General features: G+C 45.4%; 1 protein-coding gene across 1 annotated transcript in view; it reads left to right on the plus strand.

Moving 5' to 3' along the window:
* Positions 1-9,676, plus strand: part of GNA13 (G protein subunit alpha 13) — a 41,305-nt gene extending 31,629 nt beyond the window's left edge. The window contains exon 4 of the mRNA XM_004275410.4: positions 4,160-9,676. Coding sequence (XP_004275458.1) covers positions 4,160-4,732 — 573 coding nt within the window. The 3' untranslated portion in view covers positions 4,733-9,676. The remainder of the gene's footprint in view (positions 1-4,159) is intronic.
* Positions 9,677-18,388: the final 8,712 nt, after the last annotated feature.

Raw genomic sequence — 18,388 nt, forward strand, 5'->3', positions numbered from 1 at the left:
CACATCAGTGAGACTTTGTGTTAAGACTTATTTCATTGTCACTTTTCCGTGTGGTCAGATTGCAATAAGCCTTAAAAAAAAGTTCCGTATAAGCCCAATGGAGAGAAGCTTTAGTAGGTAAACTAATTCTTTAAGAGTTATTTCACGTTTTCTGATCCCAGTAGTGCGCATTCGCCCCGTTCTTCTCAGTCTGCCTTTTCGGACAGGCCTTCCTTGAGCAGCCATTCGAGGTGGGTCCCCTCCGCTGTCTTCAGCATCAGCACTGGCTCTTCTCAGGCTCGATTGTTCTTGTTACAGTTGGTCTCTTCACTTATAGGTTTTGCTGGTCTTTCCCCCACCTCTTTCCCTGAGGGCAAGGACCTCGGGTCTTGGTTGTGAAGGGCTGAGTCCTTGCTGCCCGGTGACAGTGCCTGGTGCCTCGTAGGCGCTCAACAAATAGCGTCGGAGCGAGTGACTCAGAGCCAGCCCCCGTCAGTTTGTACTGGCTGCTTAGAGGCTTACGCTGAGAACAGTTTTGAGGCCACATCTGGAATAAAAACAAAAAAGTGTTTTTGTGATCAGTAGGTAGTTGTAAAGGTGAGGAGAATAAATGTGGGTGTGCTGCAGACTGGCCGCCCACTCTGTGCACATCAGACAGGTCACGGGATTGCGTTTGCTTCGCCATCTCTGACTGAAGTTCTAGGACCGTTGAATCCCCGCTGTGTGCCAAGCCCCATGGCCCTCTGGGAGATGGAACCACAGGGGTCAAGGACAGGGCTCTGCAGCCAGACCACCAGAGTTCCAATCCCAGTTCCATCGCAGACTGGCTGTGTGACCTTAGGCATCTCTAGACGTTAGTTTCTTCATCCACATCATAGGCATAGTAAGAGAACCATCCCCGTCGGGCTCGGGGGCGATTACGTGAAATAAACCCCATGTCTCAAAAGTCTGCTCAGGCTGCCATAACGAAATACCACCTGCTGGGTGGCTTAAATAACAGACCTTTATTTCTTGTAGTTTTTGAAGCTAGAAGTCCAAGGTCAAGTTGCTAGCATGGTCGGTTTCTCGTGAGGACTCTTCCTGACTTGTAGGCTGTGGCCTTCTCGCTGTGCCTTGACGTGCCCTTTGGTCAGCACACACACGTGCAAGAAGTGTATGGCCTCTTCTTTTTAAGGCCACCAACACTTACCTGATTAGGACACCACCCATATGACTTCATTTAACCTTGGTCGCCTCCTAAAAGCCCTGTCCCCAGAGACAGTCACACTGAGGGTTAGGGCTTCAGCACATGAACGCAGGCGGGGAGTGCGGGGACGGTGCCGGAACGCAGTTCAATCCGTGGCGCCCAGTGAGGTGTTCAGGTTGGTGCCTTGCAGTTGTAATATCTGCTCGTCATTAGCTGTTTGGTTCTTTGACCTCCATGTTTAAGGAACTCATTCTAGTCAGAGACAAAACTAACATACATAAAACAAGCAGAGGACGATTAAATGAGACTGATGGTGAAGATGGTGTTAGTGCATGGATGGAGAAGCTGGAGCTAGCCCTTGAGAGGACGTGAGCCTGGGCGGCTGGGGGGACGAGGGGACGCGCACAGCGGGCCATGCCTGGGGTCAGGAGGCACATCTGTCTGACAGAAGTGCTTGGCTCTAACGTACAAGAACAGATTTCAGGAAGGCAGTCACCAGGGTCTGGATGCGCCGTTCGTTGCACAGTCACGCATCACGCTGACGACATGCGGCGGTCTCAGGATGTGAGGCTCGTGCAGCTCTCCACGCTGGGCTCTGGGGAGCCTGACGAGGTGGGGCAGAGTCTGCCGGTTCCGGAAAACAAGGAATAAGGAGGGTCATGGAAGCCGGGTCAGCGAGGTCTGGTCTGCTGCAGGGAGGGGCCTCACCGCCAGCTCTGAGGGCATGGTGCAGGAGGGGTGGTCTCTGGGGGCTTAGAGGTGGACCCAGGAGGTGCGGAGGACCAAGAGGCAAGATGGTAATCCAGGCTGAGATGTTAAAAAACGGGGGCAGTGAAAATAAAGAGGGGAAAGAAAAGGTGAGGAAGGTTCAGAGAAGGAGCAGTGGGATTTGATATAAAGTAGGAGGTGATGGAGAAGGTCCACCGTGAGGGGCAGGCTTGGGGTGCGGGCGGGGCAGGACGTGGGCAGGAGAGCGTCCTGGTGGACGGGGCTGGGGACGAAGACGGTGAGTGTTGGGACTGAAGAGGCTGCATCCGTGGAGGGCTGTCAGGTGCGCACAGGTAGGGGGGCCGTTGCTGCCTTGGTTTCCCTCTCTTGGCAGCAGTGGTGACAGTGGGAACCGCTAGACAGTAACACACGGGCTGTGTGCCGAACCCGGTTCCTAAGCGCTTCACCCACTTGCCGTGTTTAGTCCTCACAGCACCCCGTGGGTGCTGTTGTCTGTGTTTTTCACAGGTGAGAAAACTGAGACGCAGAGAGGTTAAGTGATGACTTGTCGCAGGTCACCCAGGTGGTCTGTGGGCAGCTGGCTGTAGCATCCACCGTCCTAATCCCCGTGACTCTGCAAACCCTTGAGCACTTGATTACCTCGTCCTGTGTTTGCGCTCTATGTGAATTAGCCCTGAGCGCCTAACTAAGGCAATAATAAAGGACTTTTTATTTTTATGAAATTAGAAAATTAAAAATTGCCCCTCGGGGCTGGCCTGTTTCTGAGGCGGCTGGCACGCACGAGTGCCGTGAACCGGCCGCACCTTTCTGGAGAGCAGGTGGACATTAGGTCCCAGTCATGAAAATCTTCACAAGCCTTGACTGCATCACCATCTTATTCCTGGTTATTCAGTTTCAGGAAATAGCCCAAAAGGGGGGGAAAGAAGGATGTGCATGAGAATTTTAATTGCAGCATTTATATTAAGCAAAAAATTGGAACCAACCTAAATGACCACTAGTAGGGGAATATTTATGTAAATGATAGCACATTGATGCATTTGATGTATGTTATGCTCTTTTAAAATGAAATACAACCGTGTCAGCATGTGAAACAGTTCATGATTAAGTGTCAGCCGAAAGCCGGGGCCGGGCAGAGAATCGGGGTGGTGCTGCTTACAGACGAGGCAGGTGCGCGTGCGTCTGCGGGAGCTGGGGTACACGTGCGAGCCCCAGCGTGTCTCATTAGAGCCCTGTGGGCACTTTATACATCGCTGTGGGTTGCAGACAACTGAGAACTGCTGGGTTTTTTCTGTTTTTTTTTTTTTTTTTTTGATTCTTAGCTACACTATTTTAAGGAGATAAGTATTCACACTGTAATGAAATTTCAAAATCATAGTATTTGGAAAGGTATAAAATGCAGCACTGTGAGTAACAGTTGGCATTGTTTTAAAACCTTGCCTTGATTTAAAAAAATTGTGACCTTGGTGATGAGCATTTAAAGCCTTCCTGTTCAGTATTGTCCAAAAGCTCCATCAAAGTTCTGGAAAAATACTAAGCTGAGAAGAAAGAACCAGTTTCACCGCCCAGGGGCACTCACTGTTGGCCACAGCCAGGGGCTCGGGAGGCCAGCAGCTTCCGTCCGTACGTCCATCCATCTGTCCAGGGTCTTGGTGTAGACCCTCCCTCCGAGGCACCGCTGTGTCCGGGCACGGGTGCCGGCAGAGGAGAAAAGCTGGGGCCCTGCCACGGAGACGGCCCCCCGCCAACAGCTGGGAAGCCCCACAGAGTGAGCTCGGTCAAGGGTGCAGAGCAGAGGCTGCGTTGCAGCAGTGAGAACATAGGCGACCCGGGTAGAGCTGTCGGTCCTGCAGGCAGGGGCGCAGAGCAGGGGCCGCAGGGGGCGGAGAACCTTGACTTGGGGCCCCGCCGCTGTTGACGGAGGGGCGAGGAGCCGTGACCGTGGCCGTGGACACGCAGCGGCAGGCGGCTGCTGGCACGGTGGGCGTCACGCGTGGACGGACACTCGGGTCGTCCGGCAGGCTGAAAAAATCATAGGCGCCTTCATTTGCGGCGAATTTCGAACCAGTGCGGACGCTAACATTGCAGCGTATCTTGCTGTTTTATGATGAGAATCAGAATAGCATTGATGCTTTAATGTTACCAGGGGATTGTCATTTAAAAGATACTTTTGTTTACGTATCCATTCGCTAGCCCAGTTAGTAGTACATTAAATATTCTCATTACTCCTGGATTACTGAGTAGGAAACGATCTTTTTTCTTTTCCAGGATTACATTCCATCACAGCAAGACATTCTGCTAGCCAGAAGACCCACCAAAGGCATTCACGAGTACGACTTTGAAATTAAAAATGTTCCTTTCAAAATGGTTGATGTAGGTGGTCAGAGATCAGAAAGAAAACGTTGGTTTGAATGCTTCGACAGCGTGACATCAATACTTTTCCTTGTTTCCTCAAGTGAGTTTGACCAGGTGCTTATGGAAGATCGTCTGACCAATCGCCTGACAGAGTCTCTGAACATTTTTGAAACCATCGTCAATAACCGGGTTTTCAGCAACGTCTCCATAATTCTCTTCTTGAACAAGACAGATTTGCTTGAGGAGAAAGTGCAAATTGTGAGCATCAAAGACTATTTCTTAGAATTCGAAGGGGATCCCCACTGCTTAAGAGACGTCCAAAAATTCCTGGTGGAGTGTTTCCGGAACAAGCGGCGGGACCAGCAGCAGAAGCCCCTGTACCACCACTTCACCACAGCCATCAACACGGAGAACATCCGCCTCGTCTTCCGTGACGTGAAGGACACCATCCTTCACGACAACCTCAAGCAGCTCATGCTCCAGTGACGTACAGAAGACTCGCTGTCTTCGTACCTTTTTGTCTTTTTGATTGTTTTCGGTTTGTTTTGTTTCTTTAAAATAGAAGTTTACAACAGGAATTAGAAAAATCTTGATTCTGTGTTTAACTTCTTGGAAATCTTAGTCGTTCTTCTGCGGCCTTTGGTTGTGGCTGAGAGCCGCTGAGTAACACGGGGCCAATATCTGCTGAGGCTTGGCTTTGATCTCTTTCACTCCGGCTTCCATTGGAGTGGAGTCATTTCCTGCCAGACCTCAGACAAGGCATCCCTCAGGCTTTAAATTCTTCCACTTTTCAAACTGAATTCTCCTGTAGTGCCAAGTATAGAAGGTGTCCTTAATATTTGTAGGCCTGAGGTTGAGAATGTTCAGTTCTAGAACGAGTAAGATACATTTTGTTCGCCCTGCAGGTAGCAGCCACACTTGTGCCCAGCTTTATGGTGACCTGTTTTGAAAGGGCCACTGGAAAATGTGTGATCTAAGGAATGGCGTTCTGTAGCTTCACCCAGGTTCAGGCTTCACGGTTTTCTGATTGCTTATATACACAGCAGTTGTTTTGTTTTTTAAATTTCTGTGGTTTCTGAAGGCAATATTCTGGTGTGTTTAAAGTTTACATGAGGATCTCTGGTCTGATGGTAATGAACGCTCACAAATGGTCCAGGGGAGCACAAGGCAGGCGCATGCCATCCGTAGTGTTTTGATTAAAAGTCATGAGTGAAATGTTATTTGCCCTTTTCATATTTAAATATCATGTAATCAGTGTGCTATACGGGAAACCTTCTGGCCATAGCAGCAGCTAAAAACGTGCGAGAACCTGATAACAGAATGTCCTAAATAAATACACCCTTTCCCAAGAATATTATGTGTTTTACTCTCAGACTTTGAAATCCTGTCTCAGCTGATGTGGGTCCTTACGGTGGGATCACTGCTGCACCATCACAAACATTGTCCTTTCGCTCTCCTGTCTGTTCCCATCAACTCCAGACGGTGGCATTTATGGGCTTTTTTTTTGTTTTTTGGAGCTTGCCAAGGGCAGTATTTTCCTGCCACACTATTCACTTCTATTTGAGATTCTTACTCATTCTTGGTGTGTCTCTGAAAGAGTGTGTGTGTTTGCAACATCATTGTTGACGAAATTCCAGCTTTCTTGAGGTACATTTTGAAGGTTTCAAGGATACTTTCAAGAATAAGTAGTAATTTTTTTAGTTCATACTGAAAGGTGATTACATTTGACCTCCTCCACCACTTACCAAATTAAAATGTACCCATGAAGTAGCTTTGCAATTACAGATACATTCATAGTGAACTCATCAGAGTGGCTGGTTTGCAGTACTAAAAATACTGCCCTGTAGGTTATGTGTAGTGTCAGAATTGGATTAGAGAAACAGATGTACAAGACTGGTGACAGTTTGGAAAGTCTGATGGCTTTTCTTCCTTTCCTGAAAATTGTGATTAAGACCGTGATATCTTTCACTTTACTGTATAGCTGACTGTGTTCTCAGGTATTTTATTGGCTAGAAAGTCCTTGAAAGATTGGTCAACATTCTGGATCACCCAGCCTTTCTAAGACAGTGGCTCTGGGTCTGTCTTGCTGTCTAGTAAGAATAGGGCTTTGCAGTGAACTGACCAGGGATTGTTCTCAATGTACCTGACTTTTCTTGCATTTGAAACTCCACCATCATTACACCCATAACTGCCAGTGTTTTCGTGTCTTGGTTGACACCTGAGCTATTGACATGTAGCCCTACATCCTGATGCAGGCGTCCATAGTACAGCAGAGTTCACGCACATCAGAATAGTTCTGTATCTATAGTGCTTCTTACCAAAAAGAGTGCATTGTTTAATCCACAGAGTTAGAACCATTTCAGGGCCGAGGAGTATCTGAGTATATGCACAGTAACGTGGAGACTTTGGGTGGAAGGTCTGTGTGTAAATTTAGCAAATGGTCCTATCGAATGGCCAAAGCATCATTTCACTCCAGTGTATGTATAAAGAGGAAGGTTACTCTCAGTTAAGTTATATTTCAGATCTGAAATATATGAACCATAAATACTGCCTGACAAGCACCATTTTGACTACCACAGAGAAATGTTAAAACACCAAATAGATAGGATATTACTTTGGGCATTTGAGATTTCCTTTCCTGACGTGTGTGAAGTCTCAAAGTCAGCTTTCTTTTAAAATAAAACCTAGCCTATACTTTGAGGCAGTAAATTACTTACATTTAATGGCAGGCTGGTTTAGACACTCAGTGGAACTTTAAGTTCCAATCTGAAGGCTTTAGTCCACATGTTTTATATACTGTACTTTTAAACCGTTTGAAGGAGTCCTATACCTACAGCATGAAAACCAGACCCTTTTGAAACACCACTGTGTGAAGAGGGAGATGAGATTCAGTGACAAAGCTGAAAGGGAGCTCATAGTTTTGCCCTATGCCAGTGTCCCCCCAGTCTCTAAAAATGTAAGTTGGATTTAAAGCTGTTCAGTGTGTTTGATTTTCTAAGTCTTCATGGTTATGATTTGGAATAAAATGTGCCCAATTCTCTATTACATTCTCCTCTTAAGTCTGAGTGTCTTCTTGCTTATTAATTCTTAAGAAATGTCACACAAGTGTCTTCACTGATCTTGAAGAAATTTATAGTATACAGAGTTGCCTTATAAATCAAAGAACAGCACAGAGTTTTGCCTTGATTATCTTATAGGGAAGAGGTATTGTCAGACGTTTTTCTGAAGATCCAAATAATGTAATGCCTCTGTCAGATATTTTTAATAACCCGTCTCATTGCTGCCCATATATTGCATTGAAATCTTCTCAATTGTATTGTCTGGAAAGGGCATTTGACAGCTAGATCACAGCAGCGACCAAAGAAGGCATCGTGGAGTGAACATGGTTTGGCTGTTTGGTTTGGTTTGAAGCTGCACTGGCATGTATTTTACATGGTGAAGGTCCTCTGGTTAAACTCCCAAGGGAGGTTGTCGAGCGAGGTCCTTGTTCATTTGTTGGCAGTGGTCAGTATAAAGTAGAAGAAAGGAAGATTCCCTTAATACCAGAAGTGATTAGAAGTGTTGGTTCAGACTCACAAAAATCATATGCCCCAGAATTGTTTGTAAGCGGGAATGAGTAAATCTGAACTTCCAATGTATACCCCAATACTTGTATTTATGCTTTTGGTAAAATGTATTTTCAGCATTAGTACACATATCCGGTGTTATGCCTTATTTATGTGAAGAATAAAGTTACCAAGTTATGTTCTGTTATGTTCTGAAACTCAAATCACTATTTGAGAAACCCTCAAATTGGTGCTTTCATTATATAATGATACATTTAGACAAAACCCCAAACCAAGCCATTTGAAACAAGATTCTCTTCATTGCAATTTGTAGCAATGTTATTTCTGTATATGTAATGAGAAGGCTAAATACCAGTGTTAACTCTTAATTTCTTGTTTGAATCCATGAAATCGTGCCTGTAAAGCTCAGTCAAACATTTGTAATAAACTCCCTAATAAATCTAGAGACAGTCACTCTGTTACCTTTTCATTTCTTTTAGTTTTAATTGAGGGATCGAGAATAAATTTTGCATGTCTTTTTTCAGTTGGAAATCTGACTTTATCTCTCTTTCCCATCATTTCAGTACATAAAGTTACATTAATTACAGATGATCTGTCCATGTGTTTGTGCTGCTGGACAAAAAGTACTGTTTTTTTTTTCTTTTTTTTAGTGATAGGACACAGGTTGGCTCTTCAGTGTAGTAAACATGAGGAAGGGAGGGACTTGTACGTGAGTGGTGTGTACATGTCCCCCTGTTCCAAATAAAGCAAGTGATAGTACATACCCATTATTTTATGGTACGAGGTTAGGGCTTAATAAATTTGTAGAGAGATTAAAGTATAAGTCTAAGCCGGACCATTTTAAACAAGTTGAACTTTATGGCCTTTTCAAGTACCATTGAGTTGATACTAGGCTGATAAGTGATTATTAACATAATCTGAAGTACCAGTGTTTGTACCACTAGCATTCTTCTGTCTGTACTTGAATGTATAGTTAGCATTTAAATAACTCTGTTCATTCTTGTGACATCTAGGTCTAACCATCTGATTTCAAATGCCAGAGCTCGTAGGGAACAAAGTGTTAATGATAGGGCAGTCATTTCTGGGTTGATGAGAGATTCTGCGACCTTTCCAAAACCACGTTACCTTTGATAATGAAAATGTCCAGATGGATGGAAGTAGGGACCCAGTACGCCTACATCATCAATCAGTGACGGTCATGGTAGAAGTATGCTACTTACCTGTTCTCTGATTGGGGTTTGTCTTTGGAAAGCTTGTTTATAATATTTCTTGCCATAGTAAAAGGGCTGCATTTGTTCTCAAATCATGCCTATTTGATGGCTCTAGGGAAAAAAACAGAGGGGGCAGGTAGGGGTTAATTCTTGGAAAGTATATGTAACAGTGCAACAGACGATACCATTTACCCTTTCTTTACCTCTTACTTGAAAGCAGAATCGCAAAATGTTTAAATGGCTTTACTAGTCTAAAGGTGGAGCTCATTTACCACGGAAGCCTTATCAAAAAGTCTATTTCATAACAACCTCATAGATACTGTACCTAACAAAACATGATTTGTATTAGCTCTGTATGAAAGTATTTGTGGCTTAGGATTTTTTATACATATATCTTTTTATAACTTTCCCAGAACTGAGCACATTATCTGATACTGTTGTAAATTTTTTTTCTGTCAGTGCTTTAGTTCAGGATTGGCAATAAATTATTTCTACAGGAGGTCTGAAAGTGGAAAGAATGGTTTGATTTGATAAAATGAGTTGCTAGTCATCCAGGCTTTTTACTTTTGTACATATTTTGCAAAAATTTTGCCTCTTGCTATTAATATTTGCTTTGTAAAAATTACGGACGTTTAATAAACATTTATAAACTATTCCATACTATGATGTTATTTAAATCTGATTAAATGTCAAGTGTAAAGCAGACACTTAATATTTGAAAGCAGAGGTTTCACCCAGTGACTGAAAGCACAGAAATCGCTCTTTTGTCAGATCTCCAGCGATACTTTGACTTAATACTAGTCTGTAAACGTTTCCTCACTGAAGACGGAGATGCGGGCTTCAAGAACGTTCCCAAACACTTGTTTTGATGTGGGAATGGGGAACACCCCACTTTTCTCTCTGCTCCTCTTAAAATCGCTGAAATTGCCCTAGGGTGTCTCTGGGCTCACGGTTTGTCCACCTGCAGGAGTAATGCTGCTATGTCTTTTGTCATCAAAATAGCGTTTTAAAAACAAACCAACATGTTACACTCCTTGTTTCAAGAAGCTTTAAGATGATGATTTACAGAAAAATTGCAAAGATAGTAGTTTCCCTGTACTCCACACTGTTGGCAACAGTTTCCCCATTTACCATCTTGCATCGTACTAATTAACATCTTGCATTATACTAATTCACCATATTGGTTCAAAATTAATGAACCAATATTGGTAATTTATCCTTAAGCCCATACTGTATTCAGGTTTCCTTAGTTTTTCCCTGTTGCCCCTTTCTGTTCCAGAATCCCTCCAGGACACCGTCTTACACTGATTTGTCCTGTCTGTCTGAGCTCCTCTCAGCTATTACAGTTGCCCAGGCTTTCCTTGTTTTTGATGACCTCGGCTGTTTTGAGGAGGAGGAGTGCTGGTCAGGTATTTTGTAGGTTGTCCGTCCGTTGGGATCAGCCTGGTATCTTCCTTGTGATCAGACTGGATTCTGTGTGTGGGGACCACAGGGGTAAAATTACCACTCTCGTGAAATCACGTCGCTCGTCTTTTCCCTTTGCAACTTCAGCCGAATTAGAAGTTGTTAAATAACTTTTGGTATGTTTATACCTTTTCTTTAAGTGGCGTTTATGGGAAGCTGAGCATGTACTTCTCTTCCCCAAAGCAGAATGAAGGGCCTTTTCCCACAATCAGAATTGCAAAGCAGGTGTGAATAAATGTTCAGTGGTGATGGCTGTAATCCAGGACTGGTTGCTTCCAGGCCTTTCTGGCAAAATAAAAATTGTGTCCAAGTCCTGACCTTTACAGTGAGATTTCACTATTGGTCCCAAGAAAAACTGAGATAGAAAAATTGGGGCTTAGAGATGTTTACAAATCTACAAATACCTACAAATTTCTAGATTGGAAACAGGTCATTAGATTAGCCTTCGTTAGACTTAAGATCTTTTAAAGTGGAAACTAAACTCACTTGCATTTGAATCCCCCAAAGGAAACCAAGAAGTCTTTACCAAAAAAACAAACCTTTTCTTAGGCTATTGTTAGAACAAGAGAATATTGATTTGTCGGCGGAAACAGCTAAAAAACTATTGTCCACTGAAGTGCTGGGCACCATCAGAGCCTTGGCATGAGATGCTCTCAAAATGACCTGTTCCGTTGCCCACAATGTGGGTTGTTGAAAGAGAAAAGAGCCTTTGGTCTCTTGAGAATGCAGGAAACCCGCAGTTCATAGGTTAAACCAGAGGTTTGTTTGGTGACGGGAAATTTGGCAAATCCTCAGAAAAGGAATGACTTGGGCATTGTTTTAAAAGACACATTGTAACTTTCCCTCAGAAGTGAGCGGGGCCCCTGGAATACAGCATCGAGCTAGAGGAAGGGGTATCTGCCGAACACTGTCACCGACACTTCCGGAGCGTCCATTTTCCGAGGCCACCAAGATGACAAAGGGCTCAGACAAGGGTTCCATACAGAGTAACTCTTCAGGGCAGAGGGTTAAGCTTCTGTGCTGGCCCCAAGGATACAGAGGGAAGTTATGTCCAGAGTGAACATTTATACTGAGTGGAGGAGTGTGTTGATTTATCTTTTCCCCGTGAAGGTACATGATAGGAAAACAAGCAACAAAGTCTTTTTAAAAGTCGATCATTCTTTTGTAATTAAGTCCACGGCCGCTCTAGACTTGGGGCTTGATTTTCCTCCCCCGTCAAACGTGGAAGAAGAGAGACTTAACTCTTAAGATGCCACGAGGTCCAACACCACTGACCTCGGGAGAGGAAAAGTAGAGTTGTTTTCTTTTTCTGTTATTCTCCATGGAAAATCCCAGTGCTTGTCGACTTGGAGATTTAAATCACTGGCTTCATTTAAGGCCAGAATGAGTATATCGAAACTTTATCCCGAAAGGAAGAGCGTCACAGCACCCAGGGCTCAGCAGTACTGATGAAATTCCACATTCGAGCTAGCGTTGTCCAGGCTGCCCTCGCATTGCTGCAGCAGGTGATAGTTTGGGGGAAGATGCTATAAATCAATGTAAAGGAGGATGACATTCCAGACCAAGGGTGGATGCCCAACTTTATGGCAATAATGAGCGTCAGTGTAACACAGGTGCACTGGACAGCATAGCCCTCTCCAAAGTGCATGAAACAGAATCATGTTCAAACACCTGTCCAACATTCAAGGCGTCAACCTCCCTCTCCAGCCAGCCTGCCCTTCCAGTTTCCTTCACACCAGCTGAACTAGGTAGCTGTTTTCCCCACGTCTCGCCTCTCTGGTTCTCTTGGCCATGGGCCAAGTCCTGCTCACCCTTTAAGGCCTCACTCTGAGGAGGATGGCGGGATGACTACCACCCCGGGGCTGGAGCAGTTTCTTCCTCTGTGTGCGCCTCCCATCCTACCCCTCTCCCAGGGCACTTACTGTAGAGCGATTTACGTTCACGTCTTAATGCTTCTGCTCGACGGTGACACGAATCCAACATTGTTACACAGATGCTTTTGCTAAGCTCCCCGTGTGCCCGGCTGACACGTCTGATTGTTCCCAAGAGGCACCGACACAGGGTCTCCTTCTTAGGAGACTCACAGTCCAGTTGTGACGGGAGCCTGAGTAGAACCAGCCCGAGGAGGGGTGGAGAGAACGTGTCCCTACTGTGTGGAAAAGTGGCCCTTGAGTGCACGGTCACTAACTTAAGGAGTTTAAGATTAGACCAATTATCTGGGAAATAAGGAGCTTGAGCTCAATGGTTTCCATGTTCTTTACTACTTTCAGATTCTTGAAAGCCTTCTAGAATATTCCCACTTGCAACAAAAATTGTTCATAGCGTAATACAGTATTATAGTCTATAATACAAAATTCCGGGAATTCCCTGGTGACCCAGTGGTTAGGACTCGGGGCTTTCACTGTCGAGGGCGCAGGTTCAATCCCTGGCCGGGGAACTAAGATCCCGCAAGCCACTCGGTGAGGCCAAAAATAATAATGATAATACAAAATTCCTATGATAAGGTCTTCAAATTTTCCTGAAAAAAAAAAAGTAAAGAGAGGGACTTTATGGGGAAAATTTTAAGTATGTGTCTTTGAGGACCCTAAGGGGAACTCAGTAGGTTTTTGGAAAAGTGACCCCCCCCCACGTGTTTTGTTATTTTTTTCCTGCACTCTTTTCCTCATGGGGAATGTCCTTGTAACAGGCCATAGATATTCAAGAGTGTGCTGTTAGTCTTTCTGAGGTGTTGAAAGTCTGGATCTGATAGCCTCCAAAACTCACTGGAGTGTTCAGATGTGTGAAGGTCAGATTCATTCATTTTATGGTCATTATCTTAGTTCAGCCTGCTATAAAAAGTACCATAGACTGGGTGGCTTACAAACCACAGAAATACATTTCTTAGAGCTTGGGAGGCTGGGGGTCAGAGACCAGGGTTTGAGCAGAATCAGGTTCCAGGGAGAGCCCTCTTCTGGTTTGCAGACTTATCCTCACTTAGCTGGCCTCTTGCAAGGGCACTAATCCATTCATCAGGGCTCCACCCTCATGACCTAATCGCCTCCCGAAGGTCTCACCTCCAAATACCATCACATGGGGATTAGGGCTCTGACAAATGAACTTGGAGGGGATGTAAATATTCAGTCCATAACAGTCATCATCAGGATTGGTTTCAATCCAGCTTGATTTCTGCCTTTTTTTCCCTCTAAGAAGGACCTGTTTTTTGTTTGTTTTCAGTGGATCAGTGCAGGGGTAAGAATCCAGCAGCTCCTGAGTATCTTCTGTCTAACACCTTTTTTTGGTATAAACTTTCTCCATATAATACCAAAAACTTTGGTAAAAAGAAAAAAAATCTCCCCAATCTTACTAGGCTATCACAGCCACTGTAAATCATTTTAATGGCTCTGTCTAGTCAGTTTTCCCTATATATGATTCATTAACATGTCATTAGCTTAAGTCTCAATGATAACTGTTTTATTTTTTAAAAAATTTTATTTATTTATTTATTTTTGGCTGCGTTGGGTCTTTGTTGCTGGCGTGGGCTTTCTATAGTTGCGGCGAGCGGGGGCTACTCTTCGTTGCAGTGCACGGGCTTCTCATCGCGGTGGCTTCTCTTATTGTGGAGCGTGGGCTCTAGGCGCACAGGCTTCAGTAGTTGGGGCACGCGGGCTTCAGCTGTTGTGGCGCACGGGCTTAGTTGCTCCGTGACACGTGGGATCTTCCCGGACCAGGGCTCGAACCCGTGTCCCCTGCATTGGTGGGGAAAGGTGGGGAGTTTGAGGTCTCAGAGCCCCCCAGCAGGAGAGCAGCCCAGAACAGATAAGACAGATTGGGGAGGATGCTGTGATCCAGGAGATTAGGACACTGGGACCTGGATGCCTCAAAGGAGTTAGGAAGATGGAAAAGAAAGTTAACCTGTGTTTAAACTGTGCTCAGAGCCAGGGCTCTATGGGGAGAGCAGGAGCTGACTTGTTTTCTCTCTCCTGCACTGCAGACAACCTGCCCTCAAAAACTCACAGCCCAGGTACAGCGGGGGTTGGGCTGTGTAGTGACGCTGAGAACCCAGGCACTCTGGGAAGACAGTTTCTAGGGGAAACATATCCTGCATCCCAAACACCCAGCTTCTGGATCCTGTCCTACTTGCAAACCAAGGCTTGATTTGCCTGTAATGGGCCAGCTCCGGCAGTGCCAAGGGAGAGAGGCCATTAGCAGAAATGAGAAGCAAACTAAAATCTTTTAGTCCATTAGGTTAAAAGGGGATTTTTCTAACTTTTATTATTTATGATTTGTGACTTCGGTTACTGTTTCCCGGAACAAACAGAATGTTACAGTTCTACTTCAACTTGCTGGAGCAAATAGATGCTTATCATCAGTCTCACTGCAAATTGCGAAGCAGTCCGTCGCCACGGCCTTCGGCGCTGTGGCCTCTTTCTGTAGTTCTTTGATGTCTTGTCAGGCAAGTTATTTTCTGAGCCTCAGATAGTTTCCAAAAAGCTGCCACAATCTGTGTGTGTGTGTGTGCGTGCGCATGCACGCATATATATACACACAAATGTGTGTCTAGATCTATCTATCTTGCAAATGAACATAGTAAACTCAGTGAAATGAGCAAACGCAGACTTTGGTTTTTACTTTAAGAACGTCACTCCCTGAAAAATAGGAATTGGGGTCCCAAGGATCTCCTGTGGGTGGCATTGAGGACTCCGTGGGTGGGAGCTAAGAAAGTGAACAGGAGGGGAGGAAGAAAGGCCGGGTCCAGTGACCTCGGGACCCCTGGAGGATGCCGCCATCCCACTCCCACCCGGGCCACCCCACCCACTGCCCCGGCCTCTGCTGAAGGCGGTCACACAGTCTCCGTGCTGGAGCTGCGTCTGAAATTCACAGTTTTTCTTTCACGTTCCCCTTTTTCAGTCTCCAAGAAGGTGGGGGGGAGGGGATGAATGAGACACAAACGAAAGAGGAAGTGTCTCAGCACTAAGGAGACATCCAACACCCGACTCGACCAGTGACCTCGGTGGAAATACTGAGGACATCCTCTGTGTCCTCTTAGACCTTCTGGGAGCGAGGGCAGCTGCTACCCAGAAGCAACCAGCTTCCTCCTGGCCAGGTCATCGGCGTCACCTGCCTGGAGGTAGAAGAAACTCTGGGGGAGGGTGCGTGGGGCATTGGGGCCGGATGTGCCCGAGGCGGGGAGGCCTCCTGGCCCCCGTGTGACCCTCAAGGCTTCTTCCCTACGAGCTGCAATCCACTGAGCTCCCGACGTGGGGAAACCAGGCTGTGCCCATGGAGGTACCATCCGAGGGGGAACATGAGTCCAGCTCGTTCTCCAAGTCAGACAGCTGCCCCCCCCCCCATGAGGGCAGCTGGTGCTAACTCAGGGACAGGGGAGGACTGACAGCCTCTGAGGGAGAGGACAGATGTGAAGATGGAGGGCAAAGGCTGGTGCAGAGGAAACAGGAAAGAGGGCATCGCCAGGGTGATGCTTGAGTGGTGAGAAAGCACACATTTCTTATGCCACGTAAAAATACATTTCTACTGGAGTCCACGTCACGAAAGACAGTGGTGAGACATGCTTAGAATAGAAACATTCGAAAGGACAGGAGAGTACACAAAGGAAGAAAATCACTCCTGGTTCTGCCCAGAAATAACCTGGGTGAACATTGGCTGAAGCTTCAGATGTTTTCGTGCTGTGCGTTTTTCAACATAATTGCCATCATCCGGGACCTCCAAACTGGTACAGACTGGCTTTTCAATCCATTTCTTTCTTTTTCCAGAAAGAATTCTCTGCCTCTGAGGATGTGTATCACAGCATTGTTTATAATCCGGAAAACCTGAAAAGCCCATGTTCATCGTTAGTGTTTCAGTCAAGCAGTTATAATCTCCCAGTAAAATAGAACGCAGTCATTAAAAAGATTGATCTCATGCTGTGATTCACATAGAAGGATGTTGCCAAGACCTGGCTGAATTTTTTTAAAAGTTTTCAAAACAGTATATATCACTTGAGCCCATTCATATAAAAACGTGGGTGTCTGTGTGTGTAAGGATGTTTGCCAAAATTTTAATAATGGTTCTCTCCAGAAGGAGGGCTATCTGGCTGTTTACTTTATATATTTTTTGTACCATTTACATATATTTTGCAAGGAACATTTACTAGTTTTATGTTTTTTAAAACTATTCATTTTGAGAAAAAAAATTAGGTAAATCTATACTTACTGATATCAAATATATCCACTATAAAGGGAGTGAGGGAATTCCCTGGTGGTCTAGTGGTTAGGACTCGGGGCTCTCACTGCCATGGGCCTAGGTTCAATCCCTGGTCAGGGAACAGAGATCCCACAAGCCATGCGGCACAGCCAATAAATAAATAAATAAATAAATAAATAAATAAATAAATAAATAAAAAGTGAGTGAAAGTGAGAGGAGATAGAAAACCTATACACAATACGGTACCATTTTGGTATTTAACATTTCTATACACAAGTTGGCATATTTTATATATATAATCTGCGAGTACAAAAATATATACATTACAAAGGTTAAGTATGAAATTTACATATCCACTTTACACGTATATAAAAGCAAGTTGTTGTTTTTTTTAAATAAATGTATTTATTTTTGGCTGCGTTGGGTCTTCGTTGCAGTGCGCAGGCTTCTCATTGCGGTGGCTTCTTCTTGCGGAGCACGGGTTCTAGGCGCACGGGCTCATTAGCTGTGGCTTGCGGGCTCTAGAGCACAAGCTCGGAGTTGTGGCGCACGGGCTTAGTTGTTCCGTGGCATGTGGGATCTTCCCAGACCAGGGCCCGAACCCGTGTCCCCTGCGTTGGCAGGCGGATTCTTAACCCCTGTGCCACCAGGGAAATCCCTAAAAGCAAGTTTAAAAACTTGTTATGGTGGGTGCTTTTTTATAAAATCATGACACTGTGTTATATCTTAAACAGTAACGATATTTCCGTTGTGAGGGTGGGCAGTATTTCAGGCTGAGTCTTGGAGGAGGACTGGCCAGTGCAGGACAGTCCGGAGTGAGGGAACAGCACGTCCCCAAGGAAGGCACAAAGTCACAACAAAGCGGGTGCGTTTGTCAGCCTATCGCCCCTGGCATCTGAAACCACGGAGCGCTCCCTCCTTCTGAAATTTCCTCCTGGCTTTTCTGGGTCACTGTCTTCTCTGGGCTGCAGTGGCTCCAGTCAACCATACAGGCACTTGGGGCCCTGAGGGAATGAGGCACTGGACAGTGACCTTGGTTGTGTCGGGCAGGGACTCTGTAGAGAGCACGAGGATTCAACCGACCTCATTCATAATATCCTGGAGGCTCAGGCCTGGGCACCACGGGAGAGAGAACCTAGAATCTGGGTCAGTGGACTTGGGCTCAAGGTGAGACATCCCCGCCTCCCCGCCATGGCCTGTCTCAGATGAAATACACTACCTCTCTGAACCTCAGTATCATTATCCATAAAATGGGACAATAAGAACCTTACCCCATAGGGTTGCTGAGAAGGTAGTATCCAAAGAAGCTGCTTCCAGGAAGGACAGACAGCCTGAAAAAACCCCAAAGGCCAAAACGCCAAGCCCTGACATTTCAACAGGTCAGGTTTTGCTAAAAAACCCATGCTCACGAAAAGTCCTTGTGATGCATTCTCGTGGTCAGACGTGTCAGTCACAGGTTCTAATTACGGAAACTCTCTGACAAAACAGCCTGTTGACATGAGTCACCGGGTGGTTTAAGTCTCAAGGCCAAGGTCTCTCCTAAGAATGGGTTGCAGACATGTACATTCTTGGGAAAAGACAGCAGTGGTTTGGAATCATTTTCATCCAGGAGGATGAATTTACAGTCCAGAAAGTAACAGCCTTCTGAAACACCAGGTGGTGAATATAAAGTCCCAGGGTCTCCGTCCTCCGACTTTCCTGAATTTCCTTCTCTCGTATTT

The sequence above is a fragment of the Orcinus orca genome, chromosome 19, assembly GCF_937001465.1.
Source record: "Orcinus orca chromosome 19, mOrcOrc1.1, whole genome shotgun sequence".
Taxonomy (NCBI): Eukaryota; Metazoa; Chordata; class Mammalia; order Artiodactyla; family Delphinidae; genus Orcinus; species Orcinus orca.